A 21,082-nucleotide genomic window follows, 5' to 3' on the forward strand; every position below is an offset into this window, starting at 1 on the left:
TCTTGTTGATTTATGATAGTGTTGATACATTTTTCTTACTATATTTTTTTCACTGTATATTATATATTTTGGTAACAACAATTTTTATACATAATATATACATATATGTTATGTATAATGCTGGAGACCTTTAGCTACCTGGTTACACACAAATAAATAGCTTATAAAAAACAACTTTGTGGGACAGTCAAAAAGGCTGTGTATTTTAAATTTTGAAAGATATTGACAATTTGCTCAATGAGGTTAAGCCAATTTATTCTCCCATCAATAATGTACAAGAAAATTTATGTGCTCTATATTTTGTATAATATAGTATATTATCTTTTAAATTCTTAATAGGATTTTTCTCATTTTTAAAAAATCTTTTCTGCTATGGTAAAGGGATCATCTCTGCATGAAGAAAGTATGGTACTATAATGTATATTTCAATCTTACTCTTTCATGGCTTACGTGCCTATAATCTCAAATTGACCTATGAAACATAAAAATAAGTGCACCCCTGAGGGAACTAGTACCTAATATAATACTTCTTGTGTTCAATACAATTGTTTCAGTTAGGCAGTGTGAAAAAAAATGAAAAGGCAAATAAACAAGTAAATAGTTTTTAAGTTCATATAAAAATAGATGACACTATTTCAAGATTTTTCTGTACCAAACATAAAATGAGATGATGTCAATCAGCCTTTTAGACATCCTAGATAAGCAATGACAATCACTTATTGTTAGTTTGTATATCAAACTAAAAATATATGCAAAAATAAAAACATTACTAATGAAGTGTACTAGCAACTCAATTTTTGAGAATTTAGTCTAAATAGTTTAAAGAGAAAAAAAAAGAGGACTGGGGATGTGGCTCAAGCGGTAGCAAGCTCGCCTGGCATGTGTGCGGCCCAGGTTTGATCCTCAGCACCACATACAAACAAAGATGTTGTGTCCGCCAAAAAACTAAAAAATAAATAGTAAAAATATTCTCTCTCACTCTCTCTCTCTTTAAAAAAAAAAAAAAAAGAGAAAAAAAAAGAGATGATGAAAACAGTGCTATCTTGAATATAGAAAAAGTGACTGCATGTTAGATGCCAATCAACAATAAAATAGTTAATTAAAATATAGTATATTCATTAAACAGAGAATATATAACTATTTTAAAGAGCTGTAAACACAAAGTATGTAGTCATGCAAAAATACTGTTAATCTTCAAAAACAGGATACAAAATCTTATATACACTCTCCTGAACCTCATTATAACTTTCTTAAAATTATATATAAGCATATGAAGGAAATATATTAAAGATTATAGGTGATTCCTCCTTTGATTTCTAAATTTTTTATAACTTTAGAATTAAGTTCATAATTAGGTAATATGTTCATACAATGTCACTTCACATTAAAAATATACTTACTGTGATAATACCAATTAGTTGTGTATAAAAAAGTCCAGTTATTCCAACGAACATAGGAATACCCATAAAGGCAGCTAGTCTCATTATGGCCAATTCATGTCTAACAACAAAGAGGTCCTATAAAGAAAAAAGAAAAGAAAGTCTCAAAAACAATTTGAAGAGTTGATTGTTATTGCAATAAAAATCCAGATTTGAGCCTTAATACATGGCCCCATTATTATCTTAAAAGAACTACCTTCCCGAACACTCTTGAGTTTGTGCCCCTTAATCAATATATCAATATTTGAAAATTTTTTAAAAAATTTCAATTTACAATAGTAAGCTGAAAAACAAAATATTTCATTACTCTATTATGTCAAAAACCCTTTGATCCCAGGGCTGCAAGTTACTCTATTTGTTTTTTAATCTATTTGTAGGAAAAACACAAATGAATCCCAGATGATACACAATTTTGGTCTACAAAGAAAATTTTATTTCACTGCTAAAAATGTTGAATGAAAAGCATGTAGATAAAATAATGCATAAGAACAAAATTCTTGTAATGCTCAAGTTTTTGCTTAATGAAGCAATCATGTTGGAATAAATTTGTATTTTTAAATAGAATTATAGCAGAACTTTCTGTATTTAGGAGTCCCATCTTTTCATTTTTATATGCTTAATAAGGATTCTGAATTAGGTTTTTTTTTTTTAAGTCAAAGTTTTTGAAACGACTGTCTTAATATTTGACGGCTATATAACACTTTAAGTGTCTTGGTGAATTTTAAGTTTTTTCAGGCTAATGAATAAGTGATTTGGGTGCACATTATTATTAGCATATTATTAAATATGCATATTAGCATGTTATTAAATATATTAGCACATTATTAAAGTTCAAGTAACCAAAATACCTATAAATTATCTAACTTTGTCAAAATAAGGGGAGAACATGTGTAATAGAATCACAAGGATCCTAATTCAAGCCTGCTTCATTCATTTTTTCTATCCCATTACCCAATTACCACCGTCATGCTCTGGGATATGTAGAAGAAATGTAAAAATGATAGATAGTTCTCCATGCCCTCAACAAGTACAGTTTATTTAGAGAGAAAACTCAACATTTCAGAACTCCAAATGCTATAACAGGGATGTGTGCAGAAAGTACTGTAGAAATTAAAAGCAATGTCTAGTAGGGACAGCTGGATATGCTGCAAGGGAAAACTAATTTTTCTGGCTCAAGGTGAAGATCCTGAAAGTGAGGCAGGTACACGACACGACAACAAAAAATATTTCATTCACCATCACTCCTACCAACCAAATATACCACAGGATGGAATCAAAGAATTCAGATTTCTTCAGGAAACCAGTTGTTGCTAAGCTTTGGAGTAACAAAGCCACAGTGAATAAAAGCAACAAGTAGACTAGAAAAACTACCCCTCTACCCCTGGCCAAAAAACCCCACAAGCACCCACATGCTTTCTTTTATACTGATCATGGTTACTAAGTAAAGGTATTCTGGAAGCAATACCAAAAGTAGGGAGGCCACTGAAAACAATGCTTAAGACGAAGAAGTGATACTTCTCTGTGTATCACATCAATAAACCACTAGACTCAAGTAAAAATCTGGTACCATGCTTATTGTAGTGTCTATGTATTTCTTAACCATTTAATATGAATAAAATTGTACTGCTATTTTTACTAGATTCTTTTTTTTTTTTTTTTTTTTTTGGTACTAGGGATTGAACTCAGGGGCACTCAACCACTGAGCCCCAGGCACAGCCCTATTTTGTATTTTATTTAGAGACAGGGTCTCATTGAGTTTCTAAGTGCCTTGCTAAATTGCTGAGGCTAGTTTTGAACTCGCAATCCTCCTGTTTCAGTCTCCCAAGCCACTGGGATATTTTTACAGTATTTATATAAAACAGGAAAATGTTTTGATCTACAAGGTTCTTATCCTTGTATCACTGATGAAGTTTTTGAGTATTGTGCCTCCATTTTCTCTTAGCTTTGTGGTCTTGCTGCATGGGTTTACATAGTATAGTAATTTTTAAAAATATATATACTGCATTATAGTAGAGTTTACTGTACTAAAATTACCATTTTGGGTAATATAATATAATAATATACAAATAAAATCCATACTCTCTTTTCCCAATAAAAAGACTTTTTAAAAAATTTTTGCCAAGTACAATTTATAAATGCCAAAGATGGTGATAAGACTAAAAGATCTAGTCATAATATTAGATTTATTCATTTGACTAAACATTTACAGTATTTATATAAAACAGGAAAATGTTTTGAACTAGAAATTACTGTTTATTACCTTTACACTTTCAAAAACCAATTGTATTCCAAGTACACAAATGCATAACTAACACCAACACTAAATCCATATTTTAAGTCATTTAACACTGTTCTCCTGAGTATATCTTTAGTTCTATCTTAGATTTTTTTAGATATAGCACTCTCTGAATCTAAAACAGTGGCTTAAGAAACTTTATCAAAAATCCCAAAAACTTATTCACTATTCAAGATCTTTACAAAATGGGCTGTACTGTACCCACCCAAAACTCATGTGTATAAGTCCTAAACTCCAGTGCCTCAGAATGTGACTACATTTGAAGATAATCCTTTAAAGCAGTAACTAAATCAAACTGAGACTTTTAGGGTAGACGCTAAACCAATTCAACTGCTGTTCTTATAAGAAGGAGAAATCTGGTCACACCAAGAGACACTAGGGACACTCCCACATAGAAGAAAGACCATGTAAGAACACGGCGAGAAGGTGGCCATGTGCAAGCCAAAGAGAAAGGCCCAAACTGCTGACACCATATTCTTAGACTTTCAGCCATCAGAGCTTAAAGAATATAAATTTCTGTTTCAACTATCGAGTCTATGGTATTTTGTTATGGTAGCCCTAGCAAAATAATATAATCAGTAACTATCCCTTATTGTTTTGATTTCTTCCTATTTTTCGTTAAGACATGCCATCACACTATCCTCGTAAGAATGAGGATACCTGAAACCACACATAGCCTCCAGCACATTTCTTCTCATCACAATCTTCCTCTTACCTCTACCAAAAGGTAAAGGATACTGATTCATTCATTTAATGCAGAAGCATTTTTTAAAAAAAAATCTTATTTATTTATTTATAGAAGAAAAAGTAGGCCCTAATCTCCATCGTGTGGGATTAGGCCCTAACTTCCTTAATAAGACTCCTGTGGCATAAGAATTAAAACCAAGAATCAATAAATGAGATGGACCCAAACTAAAAAGTTTCTTCTCAGCAAAAGAAACAATCTGTGAGGTGAACAGAGAGCCTACATCTAGGGAGCAAATCTTTACCCCTCACACATCAGATAGAGCGCTAATCACTAGGATACATGAAGAACTCAAAAAAACTAGACACCAAAAAAACAAATAACCCAATCAATAAATGGGCCAAGGACCTGAAGAGACACTTCTCAGAAGATGATGTACAAGAATCAACAAACACATGAAAAAATGTTCATCATCACTAGCAAATAGAGAAATGCAAATCAAAACCACTCTAAGATTTCATCTCACTCCAGTCAGAATGGCAGCTATTATGCATACAAACAACAATAAGTGTTGGCCAGGATGTGGGGAAAAAGGTACACACATACACTGCTGGTGGGACTGCAAACTGGTGCAGCCAACATGGAAAGCAGTATGGAGATTTCTTAGAGAACTGGGAATGGAACCACCATTTGACCCAGCTGTCCCTCTCCTCGGTCTATACCCAAAGGACTTAAAAACAGCATAATATAGGTACACAGCCACATCAATGTTCATAGCAGCACAACTCACAATAGCTAAATTGTGGAACCAACCTAGATGCCCTTCAATAGATGAATGGAAAAAAAATGTTGCATATATACCCAGTGGAATATTACTCAGTAATAAAAAATAAATAAAATCATGGCATTTGCAGGTAAATGGATAGAGTTAGAGAAGATAATGCTAAGTGAAGTTAGCTAATCCCCTCAAAACAAATATCGAATGTTTTCTTTGATAAAGGAAGCTGATTCATAGTGGGACAGGGAGGGTGAGCATGGGAGGAATAGACGAACTCAAGATAGGGCAGAGGGGTGGGAGGGGGAAGGAGGGGGCATGGGGTAATTAATGATGGTTGAATGTGATGATCATTATTATCCAAAGTACATGTATGAGGACACAAATTGGTGTGAGTATACTATATATACAACCAGAGATATAAAAAATTGAACTCTATATATGTAATTAGAATTGTAATGCATTCTGTTGTTACATATAAATAAAAAAGAAAGAAATGTTAGGGAAAAAAAGGTATCGGCCAAGTAAGTCTTTCCAAGTTTTCCTAACAATCAAGTGAAATCATAAATATTAAAATGACCTATATACTAAAAAAAATATTTATTTATCTATTTATTTATTTGTTTGTTTGTTTGTTTGTTTGTTTGTTTAGTGGTGCTGGGGAGTGAACCCATGGTCTTGTACTTGCAAGGGAAGCACTCTAACAACTGAGCTATACTCCCAGCCCTCTTCATGCATTTTTGATACTATGTTTGCACACTGCAAAGAAACTTTTCTTTGTGGTATTTTTTGACAACTCCAAATGCTTAATTTTAATGTAGTCCAATTTATCTTTTCTTGTATCAAATTTGGGGAGAGGGTGTATCAGGGTTGAAATCAGAGGCACTTGACCATTGAACCACATCCCCAGTCCTATTTTTGTATTTTATTTAGATACAAATAAATATCTCGCTTTTGCTGAGGCTGGCTTAGCACCTCGCTTTTGCTGAGGCTGGCTTTGAACTCACAAACCTCCTGCCTCAGCCTCCCAAGCCTCTGGGATTATAGGTGTGCCTTGCCCCTGTATCTATTTTTGTATCCTGTTTAAGAAGTTTTTATTGACCCTAAACTAATAATAATATTCTCCTCTATTATCTTCTCAAAAGTCTTTTTAAAAGTTTTATAAGTTTTACCTTTCACATTGAGGTTACTAATCCACTTAGCTGCTGGTACACCATGAAAGACAGGGATCTGAATTTACTTTTACTGTATGGATATTCAATTATTCCAGAATAATTTATTTGAAAAGTTGTCTTTTCCTCAATAATTAGAGATCAAGTATCCATACATATATGGGATCTGATTTGGCCTATTTAGTTCCTTCCGTTGGTTTATTTGTTTATCCATGTGCCAGTGACAAGTATCTTAGTTACTATGACTTCGTAATACATCTTGACACCTGGTAGGCTAAGTGATACCATCTTGATTTTCTGTAATTGCTTATTCTAGATAATTTGGATTTCTATAAAAATTTATATTAAAATCTTAAAGTTGGATTTTCAAATACAACACACAAACGTATATTCACAAATAACATTTTCTTTTCCTTAAGTTCCCCAAGTTTCCCCCTGGATATTTTGTACTTTTTTTGTCGGATTTAATTCAAGAACTTTGTTGTATTTTTATTCTATTTGTCAGATTTAATTCAAGAACTTTTTTTTCTTATTCAATTCAGACATCTGCTATGATTTCATTAACTAAAGGTTTATGAACAAAAATATTTTTCTAAATAAAAATAGAATTAGTTTTTAAAAATACTGTTTTGAAATCACCAGGTAAACTTTCTTTAAAATCCAAATTGTTTCCACAATATATCATCTGCAAGTAATTTTATTTATTTATTTCAGTTTATTTCTTTCAGCAGTTACACCGTCTCTTTCTTTCTCTTGCCCTATGGCACTAGCTACAACTTTTAGAACTATATTCAACAAAAACAGTGGCAGTGGGTCAGAAAAGAAGTCAATAATTCATTTTGGCATGCTGTAGTTGGCAGAGGAGTATTTTTGTTCACATGTTTTCAGAAACATTTTATCTTTCATTTGCTTAAGGAAGTTCTCATCTAATTCTACTTTGGAAAGATTTATACATGAACAAATACTGAATTGTATCTTCATAAATTGAGAGATCAGCATTTTTAAAATCTAATTTGTTAATGTAATAAAATATACTGACTGGTATTCAAATATAAAAAAAAAACACCTTTCATTCCTAGGATAAACTCAACTTGGTTAGGCTGGTTATTATATAATTCTATTCAGGCTACTAGTATTTTGTTTAGGAGTTTTTCATCTATGTTCACAATCAGACTAGTCTATAATTTTCTTTCTCACATTTTCCTTGATTGGTTATATACCCATGAAAAGCTATCCACATAAATTAAGTTGGGAAGATTTTACTCTTTTGTTATCCTCTGAAAGAATTTGTGACTGAAATTATCGTTTTCTTTCATATTTGACAGAGCTAGAACTTACTGATCAACCTATGAGTATTTACTGCAGGAAAAATTTAGTCCTTATGACTATAGGACTACCTGTTTCCAATTTCTTCTTGAAGCTATATTATGTCTATAGATCAGGAAATCAGATCACATAAAAAATATCAACTATCTAAACTGATCAACAGAATTAATATAATCCTAAGAAAAGATCCCCACTACAGTAGAGAACATACTCTACTGGTAGGAGTTTTCTGTTTTGGTTTGTACGAACCGATATGCTGTTTCTAAATTTTATGGGGAGGTTGAGCAAACACAAAGGAGAACAAGTAGGAAGGTCTGTTCCACTGAGTATATTTTCAACAGGGCCAGTACCATCCCCAAGAGGAAAGATCTTAGCTATTTCAGTAATTTGGGGCCCTACTCAAATCCTATCAACACAATCTTATTCCTTAGTATTAAACTTCATTGAGGGTTGGAGAAAAAATGTCCATAAAACCCCAAACACTGAAAAATATTGCTTTACTGTCTAATATGATTTATTATAAAAGAGTAATAAAGCTATAATTATGATAATATGGTATAATTACAAGAAGAAGTAAACAGACCAATAGACTAGAGAAGAGATAGAAACATATATACACACATATGGATCTTGATTCATGACAAAGTGGACACTGTACATAGAGGAAAAAGAATTATCACTTCAATAAATGCTGACAAGATCAACTGACTATTCATCTGTGAAACAATGAAATCCTTAATCCTATCTCTAGTTAGAATTTAAAAAACCAATTCTAACTACAAATGGGAAAGACAGAAAAATATAGTATCTAGATGACAATATGGGAGAATTATATCAGTGATTTTAGGCTAGACTAAGACTCTTAAATTGAACTCAAAAAGTGCTACCCAAAAAGAAAAAGACAGGTGATTTAGAATACATTTAAATTAAAAACTTCTATCAAAAACTTCCATTAACAGATTGGAAAGGTAAACCACAGAGTGGAAGAAAATATTTATAATATATACAATTAAAAAAAAGTGCTAATCTAAAACTTCCTACAATTACAAGAAAAAAAGTTAAATGGACAAAATACTTAAAACAGGTATATCTCACCAAAAAGTTATTCATAGGCTCACTAAATACATGAAAAGGGGCTCAATCCCAGTAGTCATCAGAGAAATGCAAATTAAAACACAATGAAGTATAGTTCACATGCCAATGTCAGAAAAATTTAAACAGGTATTAGTGAGGTTGTTAGCAACTTCAACTTACACAGTCTACTAGTCGAAGTTAAAGTCTTACAACTACTTTGGAAAACTGTTTTAACAATATTTAAAGGACACACACATAACTTCTGACCACTAGCACTTTTAGCTGTACATCCAAGTGAAACATGTGCACACAGAGAGCAAGAGATATGAACAAGGATGCTTAATGCTAGCATTGTATGTAATAATCCCAAACTGGAAACAATGTGAATGTTCATCAACAGATTGAATAAATTATTTTATTTGACATGAAATACTCTGAATATTTATGGCAATGTTTATAGTAATGAATATTAACTACACCTAGCTCAACAACTTACAAATGTTGTCCAAAGAAGCACTGGAAGAATCCACTGATCTATGTATTTTAATTTTGGGGTACTCTGCCATAGGTATATCTTATTTTATTTTTGTACTAGAGATTGAACCCAGAGTGCTTAACCACTGAGCTAGATCCCAAGCCCTTACTTATATTTTATTTAGAGACAGGGTCTCACCGAATAGGACATTGCTAAGTTGCTGAGGCTGGCTTTGAACTTGTTATCCTCCTGTCTCAGCCTCCCAAGCTGCTGGGATTATAGGTATGTGCCACTGTGCTCCCCTGATATATTGTATTTTATAATATAAAAAGTTCAAAATGAAATTATAGTAGAAAAGACAGTTATAGTAATAAAATAAAGAATATAAAACATTTTATTGGTTTTAGAAAAAACAGAAATCTTTAAAAAAATAATAAAAGTAAAATATTTAGTTGCAAATGACTTGTGAAAGGAGAGAAAAATATACCATATAAGATACAGAAAAGGACACAGAGACAAATGAAAAATAGAAGAGTCAGAGGGACTCTGACCTCATCTGCCACTGTCTTGGCTCATTCTGATCCATTCTCACTGACCTTGCTCTTTCTCAAATATATCTGGCCAATTCTCATATTAGGGCCATTATATTTGTTCTTCCCAGAAAACTCTCCAGATATCCACATACTTATCCCCTCATTTTCTTCACGTCTTTGCTTAAATATCACTATAGTGAATACAGAGTACAGATTATCCCAACATTCCCTATCTCCTCGCCCTTTTTCACTTTTTCCATAGGAATTATTTCAATCTGATATAAGATTATTTATTTATTTGTGGTTTGTCTCTCTTAGCAGTAAATATATGTCTTGAAGATGGGGATTTGGGCATGTCTTGTTCAGTGATGAGTCCCTGGAGCCAAGAATGGGCTCTATCTCATAGCAGGTACTTAATATATTGAACAAATGAATAAAAATGAAGAACAATGCTGGACACAAAAAGCAAGTCTCCTCCCCCTGAGGGGACAGGGATTACTGACAAGATTTTTCCACACATGTAGTGGCAGGGATAAACACAGAAAAAGTAACTGTAGGCAATACATACACAGACATACATGTCCTCACGCACAAACCAAGAGAGAAGAGGGGCAGTTCCATGAAATAATATCCCTATCCTGCTATGATCTTTTGGAATGATATATAAAATTCCAAAGGTGGTGTAAAACTAGACAGTAATGAGGGCATCACTGCTTGATGAAAGTGAAACGAAATAATTCAGAGTTAGATTTGGCTACTTTGGATCTAGCAAATAATTCTTCCAATACCTGGTCTATGAATTCCTTAAACTTATTTCTTCTTACTATCTTGTCTTATATAAGTTTTAATCCATTCTAAGACTATATCCTATATCATTCCAAATAATTCTTTCCATAACATAACTTCAGTGTCAAGTGTACCACTCTTATGAATACCTCCTTCTATCTTTCAAGTTAACTCCCTGTAGGCCATTATGCTAACAAATTCTCAACCTCAGTGGGACCTCCAATTTGTTGATCCAACCATCACTTCATTGTCTATTGTTGGCTTCCCCTAGAACATTCATTCACCTTCTACTTGTTCCCATTCTATGGACCACTGTTAAAATTCCTCTTACAATATGCAATCAACATTCTTGACTTTTTCTTGCCATTCTTCTCCTGTTTCATTGACTGTTCATTCTTAGTTAGCTTTCTTTTTCCTCCTTACCTTTATGACTCAAAATTTATGAGTAAAGAGGGCTTGCCCTCCAGATCACTATTCTTCTCCATCTATACGTACACTCAAAGATATCTCTAATAAAGTTCATGGCTTTAAACTTCATCTTTAAACTGAAAGCTACTAACTCATACAACTCGGCTGAAATTCGATTCCCTATCTAACAGCCTAGAATCCCCTTCTTGGATGTCAAATAGACACTCAAAGTAGACAAGCATAAACCAAAATCTTTTAATTTTTTACTAAAAGCTACTCTTTCCTCATCTTAGTATATGGTTATCTGCACACTTCCAGTTGTCTAAGCCCTGAAACCTTGAAATCACCTGCAACTCTTCACCTTTTATCTCCACAACCAAATCATCAACAAACCCTGTTAACTCTTCAAACTCTTAACAGGCCACTTCTTAACACTTTTACCCCCACTATAATCATCTCATCCTTGGACTATATTTTATTTTTATTTTTTTTCTTTTTGCTTCTTTGCTTTTCTATTTCTTTTTTAATTTTTTAAAATTTATTGGACTATATTTTAATGGCCTAATTTTTAGCAGTCTTCCTGCTGTCATTCTAGTCCCTAAATTTATTCTTTTTAATAGTTGGAATTTTCTTTCTAAAATGTAAATGAGATTGTATAAATCTACACAAAGCCTTCAATAGCTCCCAAAGCACAACCATTAAACATCTTAACAAAACAAGGGTCCACCTGCCATGTAGAGCTTGGTGCACTCAATCCAATCAATGCCTATTACTCTCCCTAACTCACTCTGCTTCAGACATACTGATCTTCTGACTGATCCTCAAAAAACTCAGGTAGGCTCTACTTTGGGGTATTGTCACTGGTTCTTTCCTCTGCCTAAAATGTTCTTGTTCCTGATAATGGTGGCTTGCTTGAGTTCTCAAGAGTCATATAAGAAAGGCCTTCCCTGACTACATCATCAATTATCACTCTCCATCCCTGTATCCTTTATTATGCTTTAAAATACTTACTTTGTTTGCCATACTTTTGCTTACTGCCTGTTTCCTACAATTAGAACGTAAGCTCCTTAAATGCAAACTTGGAACAGAGACCAGTACACACATTAAGCATGCAACAAATATTTGTTGAATAACCGAATGAATGAGTTTCTCAATTTGTTTTACAAATAAAATTTTACACATAAAATAATAGTTTTTCTATCAATTCACTATGAAACAATTTTCAATTACAATCTACTGTCTCTAAGTAATTTTATATGTTTTAATGAGACTAACCAGGAAAGTAACAATTCATGATCTTCCATCTACTGAAGGGTTTATCAACTTCAGCACTACTGACAACTGGAGCTGGATAATTCTGTTGTGAAGAACTTCCCTCTGCATTGTAGGATACTTAATAGCATCCCTGGCCTATGCCCACAAAATACCAGTAGTCCCCAACTGTCAAATCAAGAATGTCTCTAGACATCTCCCAATATCCCCCAGGGAACAATATCTCCCATATCCCTACAGAGAATCAGCACATTATTAGTAAGGATTTTATTTTTCCTGTTTTTCAAGAAGAGAAATAGTTTAGATATCTGAGATGGCAATTTTCACAGATTTGAATATTCAAAATGACTAAATAATTTAACTTGCTGAGGGTAAGTTCAGATGATAATTACACTTACATTAAAATAATTTTAATTTAATCCTAAAATAAAATTCTATTACATCTTTATGCTTTTTTGCACATTTTAGAACAAATGCACTTAAGTTTAATAATTCCAAAATACAGGTAAAGAAGTTACAGATGAATTCTGTACGACCCTCTCCATACACGAATCCCTCTAGTCCTGAGGTAAAATACACATTTTTCAGTCTTATTACATTCTAAAGTAAATTAACATTTAAGGAGGAAAAAATCATTATTTATTACCTCTCTAGTGACTCTCACTGAGTGTTCAGAATTAAACATTACATTTTGGTGCAGACATGGATGCAACTATCTTATAAAGCAAATTTTAATGGCACCTCACTGCAGGCAGAAAGTAAATATTTCATAAAAATTATTTTGCCTGCCTTGCCATATTCTGGCAGTAAATTTTCTAGAAAAGTTAGAGGAATTCAATAAGAAAATAGGGTAAAATATTTTCTTGCTAAATTTACCTCTTAATGCAGTGCTACAGTGTTTGTAAAAGAGTGACAAAAAAAAAATTGCTGCCAGGTTTTAACAATTTAACCATTTAATCTCAAAAAGACTAAAAAGAGTCTCACAGAGAAATAAAAACTACAAAATCTTCTATGTTAAATGCTATTACATTTGTAATTAATATGCTATATAAACACATTTAATAAGAAAATATATTAGTTACTTGGTACTGCAGTACAAGGACAAGATTTATTATAAGGTTTCTGAATCCCATCTGTCAGTAAAAGCACGGGGATATACTGACAAATATAACTATTATTAGAATAACTATTATTAGAATAATAGAATAGTCTAAAACTAGTTCTGTCTACAAACTATATACCTGATGCCATGCCTTTCAAGAGAAAAACAAGACCAAAAATGTTACTAAGGGACAATATCTCTACTAGCATTTCAGAATACATGAACAAAAAAGCCAAATTATTTTCATACTACCATTAAAAATAATTTTCATCTCATATTGATTTTAATTCCATAGTGTTCTCTGTTACTTTTATCAAAAATCCAAAAAGCTTATATTTCAGCAATCTTATCTATTCATTCATGACCATAATAAATAAATTACCTTGTATGTATTAAGAAAACCAAGATTTTTTAAAGTATAAAATATTTTTACAAATAGCAATATACTCAGGATTCTTTAAGATTATACAAAAAGATTAAAATGAATTAGGAAGAGATTTATCAATATTAAAAGCTACCTGCAACCAAGTCTTCTGGCTATTTCTATTCTTTGTTAGCCAAAAGCCTAGGCGAATAATTTTGTGGCACAGTTCTGACATCAAATCCCTAGCAACGCTATTAGACATCAGCCAATTGGAATAATAATAACGTATCTTCCTAGCAGAAGAGTTGGCTGGGCTACTAAACATTATTTATTTTCCTTTTCTGAATTTTGGCAGCAGGTCCTTTATTGAAATTCTCCTCTCTTCTCCTTCTGTCACCCCATGCTCTCATAGCCTTGAATGCAGTTAGTATGTTAGTTTTTGTCCTTGCCATAAAAATACAAAACAATCCATTTGAAATCATCTGAATCTATTTCATAAAAAAAATTTTAAAAATACAACTTTAGAAGTAAAGTGATATGCCACAAATGACTAACTACCTTAATACTAATAACCACAAATTATTTTTTTAAAAAAGAGTTTGTGCTTCCTCATATGAAGAAATAATAATCATTGTCTACAATACCTGACTGCCAGCAGGTTTAAGTGTTTTTTAGAGTATGTTTTAACCTACTAGAATGTCTTTAGAAGATATATTGAACAATCTTTATACAAAATACTGAAGCAGGGTTGCCTCCATTAAAAAAAAGAAAACATCAAGCCAGGCACAGTGGCATATACCCATAATCTCACCACCTTGGGAGGTTGAAGTAAGAGGACTCCAAGTTCAAGGGCAGTCTCAGCAATTTAGTGAGACCCTTGGCAACTTAGAGAGACCCTGTCTTAAAATGAAAAATAAAAAGGACTGGGGATATAGCTGAATGGGAAAGACTTCCTGGTTCAATCCCAAAGAAGGAAGAAAAGACCGACCAACCAACCAACCTATCAAAAGGTACACTGAACAATCTTTGAAGGGCAGATTTTGTGATACTTTATTATTTATCAATCTGTTTTTTTTTAATGAAAAGCTATGCTACAATAATACTGCTTTAAAATTTTCTTCAAGCAAAAACATATAAAGTATTTGCAAGCTTGGTATTATACCAAAGCATGACTTAGGGACAGACAAAAATCAGCCCAAATCATATCTCTGTCAAATGGTTATTCTATGACTAGACAAGTTATTGAATCTCTCTGAATCTCAGTCATTTTACTTGTAAAATGGAAACCATATTGTTTATGCTCTCATCAATACTTCAAAAAGTAGATATTTTCTAATAATCCAAGTAATATGCAAACCCAGAATAAGATAATAAAAAGTAAAAATTATGAAATATGTGACTAATAAAATATTCTAGGACAACACATAATAAACTTAAGACAGTATACTCTTTAAATAAAATGATACCTTCCTTCGTATTTAATTAAAAAGCTGTAATTTTCTTGTATTGCTTTTGATAAACCAATATAATTATTATAATAAGTTCAATAATGTACCAAATAACTAAAATTTCCTTATGAATATTTAAATAACCATATAAAATAGTCAACAAATACAGATCTTGATCAGATGAAAGTTCATTTTCTTTAATAGCATCCATTTTACCAAATTAAAATGCCAAATCATTCCCCAATGCATAGGTTTTTAGATCCTTACAATAATTTTCATCCAAATAACTACTTAAAGACAGACATTAGTTTCAAGAAGATTTTTAAGTAAATCCAATATTATACTGTATTGGATTCAACTCTTTTTCCCATTATCAATGTAAATGAGGGTCAAGTGAGGTTAATGTCCAACATTTGAAAAACTTTTCCAGACTTTTCAAAGTTTGTAAGTTTTACTGATTTCTGCTCCTCCCAAAAATGTTTAATTTATCCATACTATTCAATTTTTATCCATACTATTCAATTTATCCAAAACTATTCAATTTTCTGCAGTTTTTCTAGATATTCATTTATTTTTGCTTCTTACACTAATTGTGAACTTTAGAATTTTTTGATTACTTTTTTCAAAGAAGATAGTATATACTAATTATTTTAGGTTTGCAGCCTTTCCTTAGCATACCGCTTAGAATGCAAGTCAACATTTATAGCTTAAAAATATAAATCCAAAATTTGAGCATTGATTCATGATGAACTATAAAATCCTTACCTCCTACACTCCTTACTCCTTCTTTCCCTCAACAAAGAATATATTTATGAATTTCCTCAAAACTTCACCAAGTAAACCAGGTAAATCTTTGAACATCCCTGACAGATAGATACTTTAAAAGTAAAGAGATTAAAAATGTAAAGGGCTGGGGAAATAGCTCAGTGGTAGAGTGCTTACCTAACATGTACAAGGACCTGGGTTCAATCCCAGCACCACAGGGTTGGGGAGGAGAGGGGAAATCTAAAAAGGATTAAGTTACTGTTACCAAATACACACACACACACACACACACACACACACACACACACACACAAAAATATGTGGAAATTGCAAAGGAATTACAGTAATCCAGTTAAAAAGAGCCTTCCTGAAAACAGAAAGTGAGAAAAGAGAAATGGAGAATCAGATTTCCAAACTGTTCATATCTCAGAATTTGAGAACAATCTGCTTTCTTTCAATTCTTTTCCATGAGTATAACTATAATGTACCAGTTTCTTCTGAGTACAAGTTAAGTTCCATCACAACAGTTAAAAGGCAACTCAGTTTTTTTTGCTTTTGTTTAATGAATAAACACTTTCACCTTAAACAAACAAACAAACACATAAGGGTGATTAACACTTCATTTTCCAACCTAGAAGACAAGGATTCAGCTTTGGCATTTAAAGATGGGCTACAAAAGATACTATGCTGCCATCTATCTACCTGAAAAGGCACACAGAAATTGCAGACAAGAGTGTTCACTTCAGTCGGGCTAATGGACTATAACAGAGTATAGGATCAAAGCCCATGGCATACTTTAACTTCATCATTATTTCCACAAGAAAGATGCACAGTAATCATTAGTACCACTTCCAAAGATACTTGGGGACTTTTGGTGATATTTATTCCATATTCCAAAAAGCAAAAACAGAAATAAGGAGAATGAATTAAAGAGGTTTCTGACACTATCTAGCCAACTTTACACACATAATCAAGAGCTGCATATACTTTTTTGTCTTTGGGAAAAATAAAGGGAAAACAAAGAAGACACTAAAAAATGATGGCAAAGAATTATTTGAAGAATATTACACTACAAAACATTGTTTAAAATATCAGTAGTAATAATGGTGACTTTTGTACTGGAATAGTAATTTTTCTACCTTTGCTTTAAAAAAAACCATAATGCCATCTTCAAAAGAATTGCTATAGAGAGAACAATGTTCTATTATTTAGCCTTAGAAATATTTAGTATACAGTTAGTATTTTATAGTACATTTAGCCCTAAAACTGACTGTTCTAATTGATGCCTCAAGGTATCTTGCTCAGTAATGGCTTCCCTCATCTTTTCATTTGTTTACTCTACACCTCACTTATAAATTCTCTGAGTTCAATTTCCTGAAGAATAACAGTTCCCAAAGCTTAGGGCCACAGAAGTTTTGCCCCATACCATGCTGTAGGACATCACATATGCTGATTATAACATGAGTACTGCTTCCTGAAATTGTGGATTAGGTAGAAGTGATTAGAATCACCCAAGGAGAAATTTTTAAACAAAGTCCTGTTGTCACTAATGTCTAATAGGGAATTGTTTGGATGACATCAATGCTCCTACCAAGAACCCTATAAAAAGCCAGAGAAAACCCAATTAATTAATAAACAGCTGTTAGAATTTACTGGAAAGTAGTCAAACTAGCCAGAATTTAAAAGAGAGAGTAGAAATACATTAGGATTAGTCCTACATCTGCACTGCTTTTACCTTGAACAAGTTAAAACAACTGGAAGGCACAATCCATAATAAACACCTCAATTTTTCCTGAGACACCAAAAGGATACACAATAGAAGTAAAGGCAAACTGTCCTTCAATAAAACAAACCTAGAAATTATGTATCTTTATAAAATAACAATAAATATAATACATGTTGTCTTCCAAAAAACTAAAGTACTTAGACCAATGTTCTGCTATTTAGCATTAGAAAAACATGTAATAAAACTCCTGAATGAATCAAGATGAACCTTCTTTTATATCCTATATTTAAAAAGCAAACACAGAATAAATCATATCTGGAGTTAGAACACATCAACCAGATCTTCTTATAAGTTATCAAACAAAATCCAATAAAAATTTATGAGGCATGTCAGAATATTAGACCAAATATCTGGAAAGGAAGAGGAAAAAAGTCAATAAAAACAGACAAGGAAATCTCAAAATTGAAGTTATCTGACGCAGACATTAAAATAACTTTGAGTAAAATATTTTAAAAATAGACGACAAAATGGAAAATTTTATCAGAGAAGTAACCTATGAAAAACAGGATCGAATAGAAATTATGAAACTGAAAGATGAAATAACTGAATTAAGAATTCAATAGATTAGAGCAGAAAAGCTAATTAGTAAATCAAAAGACAAATCAGTAGAAAATATCTAGACTAAACTACATAGGGAAAAAGGAAAATGCAGAAAGATAGGCAGTACAGTGAGAATCACCCAAGGAGATTCGTGTATATTTAATTAGAATTCCAAAACTGCAAGAGAAAAAGTAGGGCAGAAGTAATATTTAAAGTGATGCAGGCCAAGAAACTTCTATAACTTAAAATTTTCATTCAGTCCACAGATTCAAAAAATTATATAAAAGTATCCAAAAAGAAAAAAGCATCAAAAGTAACACTGAAGCACATCACAAAATTACAGAATAACTGCTAAAATACAAAGAATAAAAAGAATCATAAAAATAGCTACAGAAAAGACAAACATCATTTCTATGGAGGAAAAAATAAGCAAACATGTGGCTTTACAACACAAATTATAAGAAACCACAAGATAATGGAATAACTTTAAAAAAAAAAAAGCCTGAAAGCAATTTTCAATCTGTAATTCTTTGTCAGCCAATAAATGCTTCAAAAATGGAGAAGAAATAAAGACATTTTCAGGTGTATGAAAATTGGGAGAATTTGTTTCAGCAGACTTGAAGTAAAAGGCAGGAGGAAAAGAATCCCTGAAGTGACTTAGAAATTTATGAAGACACAAAGACTAAGAAAAGCACCAATATGTGGATAATTCAAAATAAATATTCACAATATATAATATATGCATCACAACATATAATGAATGCATAAGTAACAACAACAGTGTTTTCTTGCCATGTGATTTTAGTTCTACATCTGCTGAATACCACACCATACCAAAAAATGATAATGGTAGGGCATGTTCTAAGGGCACTGCATTCATGATGTGGGCAATGTTCACAGTCTAACTTATATTAGATGTCCTCAAAAATATCAGGAAAACTATTTTTTTTAAAGGAGTAAAAGAATAAAACCATTAGAACAGAAAAATTTAAATTTAAATGGAAAATTCCAAAATAGACAGGAAAAGGAGAAAATTGAAAACAAAGAACAGATGGGTTCAAATAGAAAATAAATAAAAAGATGACAGAATTAAACTTAATAAAAATGAACTAAGTATTTTAATTAAAAGACAATGACCACTGGGCATGGTGGTGCATGCCTATAATCCCTATGGCTCTGAGAGTAAAGCAGGAGGATCACAAGTTCAAAGCCAGCCTTAAAAACTTAGTAAGGCCCTGTCTCAAAATAAAAAGGGCTTGGGATGTGGTTCAATGGTTATGTGCCTCTGGGTTCAATCCCTGGTATCAAAAAAAAAAAAAAAAAAAGATAATGACCAAGACTAGTTTTTTGTTTGTTTTTAATTAAAATATCTGCCATCTACAAGAAACAGACAAGACATAAGAAAAATAAAATTTTAAAGTAAAAATTGTCTTTATCAACCATGAAAACACCGAAAGAAAGCTAATACAACTAATCAAATAATGGGCAAGAATCATTACTATAGATAAGAAGTGTATTTTATAATGATACAAGAGTCAATTCACCAAGAATATATAACAATTCTAAATTTGTGTGTGCCTAGTTGTATAGCTTTAAATTTTCAACACCTAAATCAATGAAATGAGTAGGATTCATCTCAATGTATACTGAACATTCATTTTGCTTCAGTTCCAGGAATATTTTGAGATTTATAAATTATAAAATACTTTCTATAATTTTAGTCATAATTTTGGTCCTAGAATTTCGCTTTACTCTAATAAATTTAGTTAGAAACACTGATAGCAAACATTGCATTTTATGTATTTAAATTTGTCTAGTAAAATTGTCTTTTCTTATTTTGGGTAACATTGTGTTAAAGCTCCCCCCTCCATAAACCTATCTTGATAATGTATATAAATCCTTCATTTAGAGAATATATCATGTACAAGATTTTAAAATATGGATTTTTCAATAGGATGCAAAGTGATCTTAGAAATGTCATAATATAAACTCTTTGAGTTCCCATTTTATTACCTCTAATATGATGGTAAATTATAAAAACATCCCACTTAATGCAATAAGAATAATGTAAGTCAGGCTAAGAGAAGACTATCTGTTCAGCACTATTAGATATAAATAACAAATAAATTATAAGTTATTCTGGGGATCTAGACTATAATTTACTGATTATGAAAGCAACTTTTATTTTAAGTAATATCATCTAGGTTTTTTACTTTTATTTAGTAATACTATTGATTAACATATTATGACTGTTTAAAATTAAAAATTCAACAATAAATTGCTCTACGGAAAAATTCTGGTTTGAGTTCCTAAAACCCAGTTTGTACTAACTTTTTGTATATTTTTCCCTAATATTTTTAATCTTTCAATGAACTTCTATTATATTGCTATCTTTTTTCAACATTCATTATGCACATTAAAATTATATATGTGTACATATAAAGGTAGATAGATATATTCAAATATCATCTATAGTCAGTTTCTTCCTTTAAAAGAAACAAAATCTTCCTCTAATTGGCATTAATACCTCCAGATTTTCTATCTTACACTTAAAGAAAGAAATCAGTGTATAACTTCAAATGTTTTAATCCTTCAGTTAGTTACCACCATGACATTCTTATTTCATTACTGGAATTAGTATATCACGAATTTTCCAGTAACCTTACTAAATGACCTAAAATATATTCATTAAAATTAAGAGACCAAAGAAAAACTGTTCTCTCCTTCTAAGGGCTTTCATTAAAATGAAATGTAACATAAACTGAATATCTAGTATATACCAGAAATTTTTACATAATTATCTTATTTAATCTATTATTCACATTTTTTAGAAGAA

The 21,082-nt window shown here is 31.7% G+C and overlaps 1 protein-coding gene across 4 annotated transcripts in view; it reads right to left on the reverse strand.

Moving 5' to 3' along the window:
- Zdhhc21 (zDHHC palmitoyltransferase 21) overlaps positions 1 to 21,082 on the reverse strand; it is a 69,332-nt gene that overhangs the window by 19,152 nt on the left and 29,098 nt on the right. For all 4 annotated transcript variants that reach the window (XM_040285822.2, XM_021728208.3, XM_078047646.1 and 1 more), the window contains one exon: positions 1,401 to 1,517. In XM_040285822.2, coding sequence (XP_040141756.1) covers positions 1,401 to 1,517 — 117 coding nt within the window. The remainder of the gene's footprint in view (positions 1 to 1,400; positions 1,518 to 21,082) is intronic.

This window comes from Ictidomys tridecemlineatus, chromosome 4, assembly GCF_052094955.1.
Source record: "Ictidomys tridecemlineatus isolate mIctTri1 chromosome 4, mIctTri1.hap1, whole genome shotgun sequence".
Lineage (NCBI taxonomy): Eukaryota > Metazoa > Chordata > Mammalia > Rodentia > Sciuridae > Ictidomys > Ictidomys tridecemlineatus.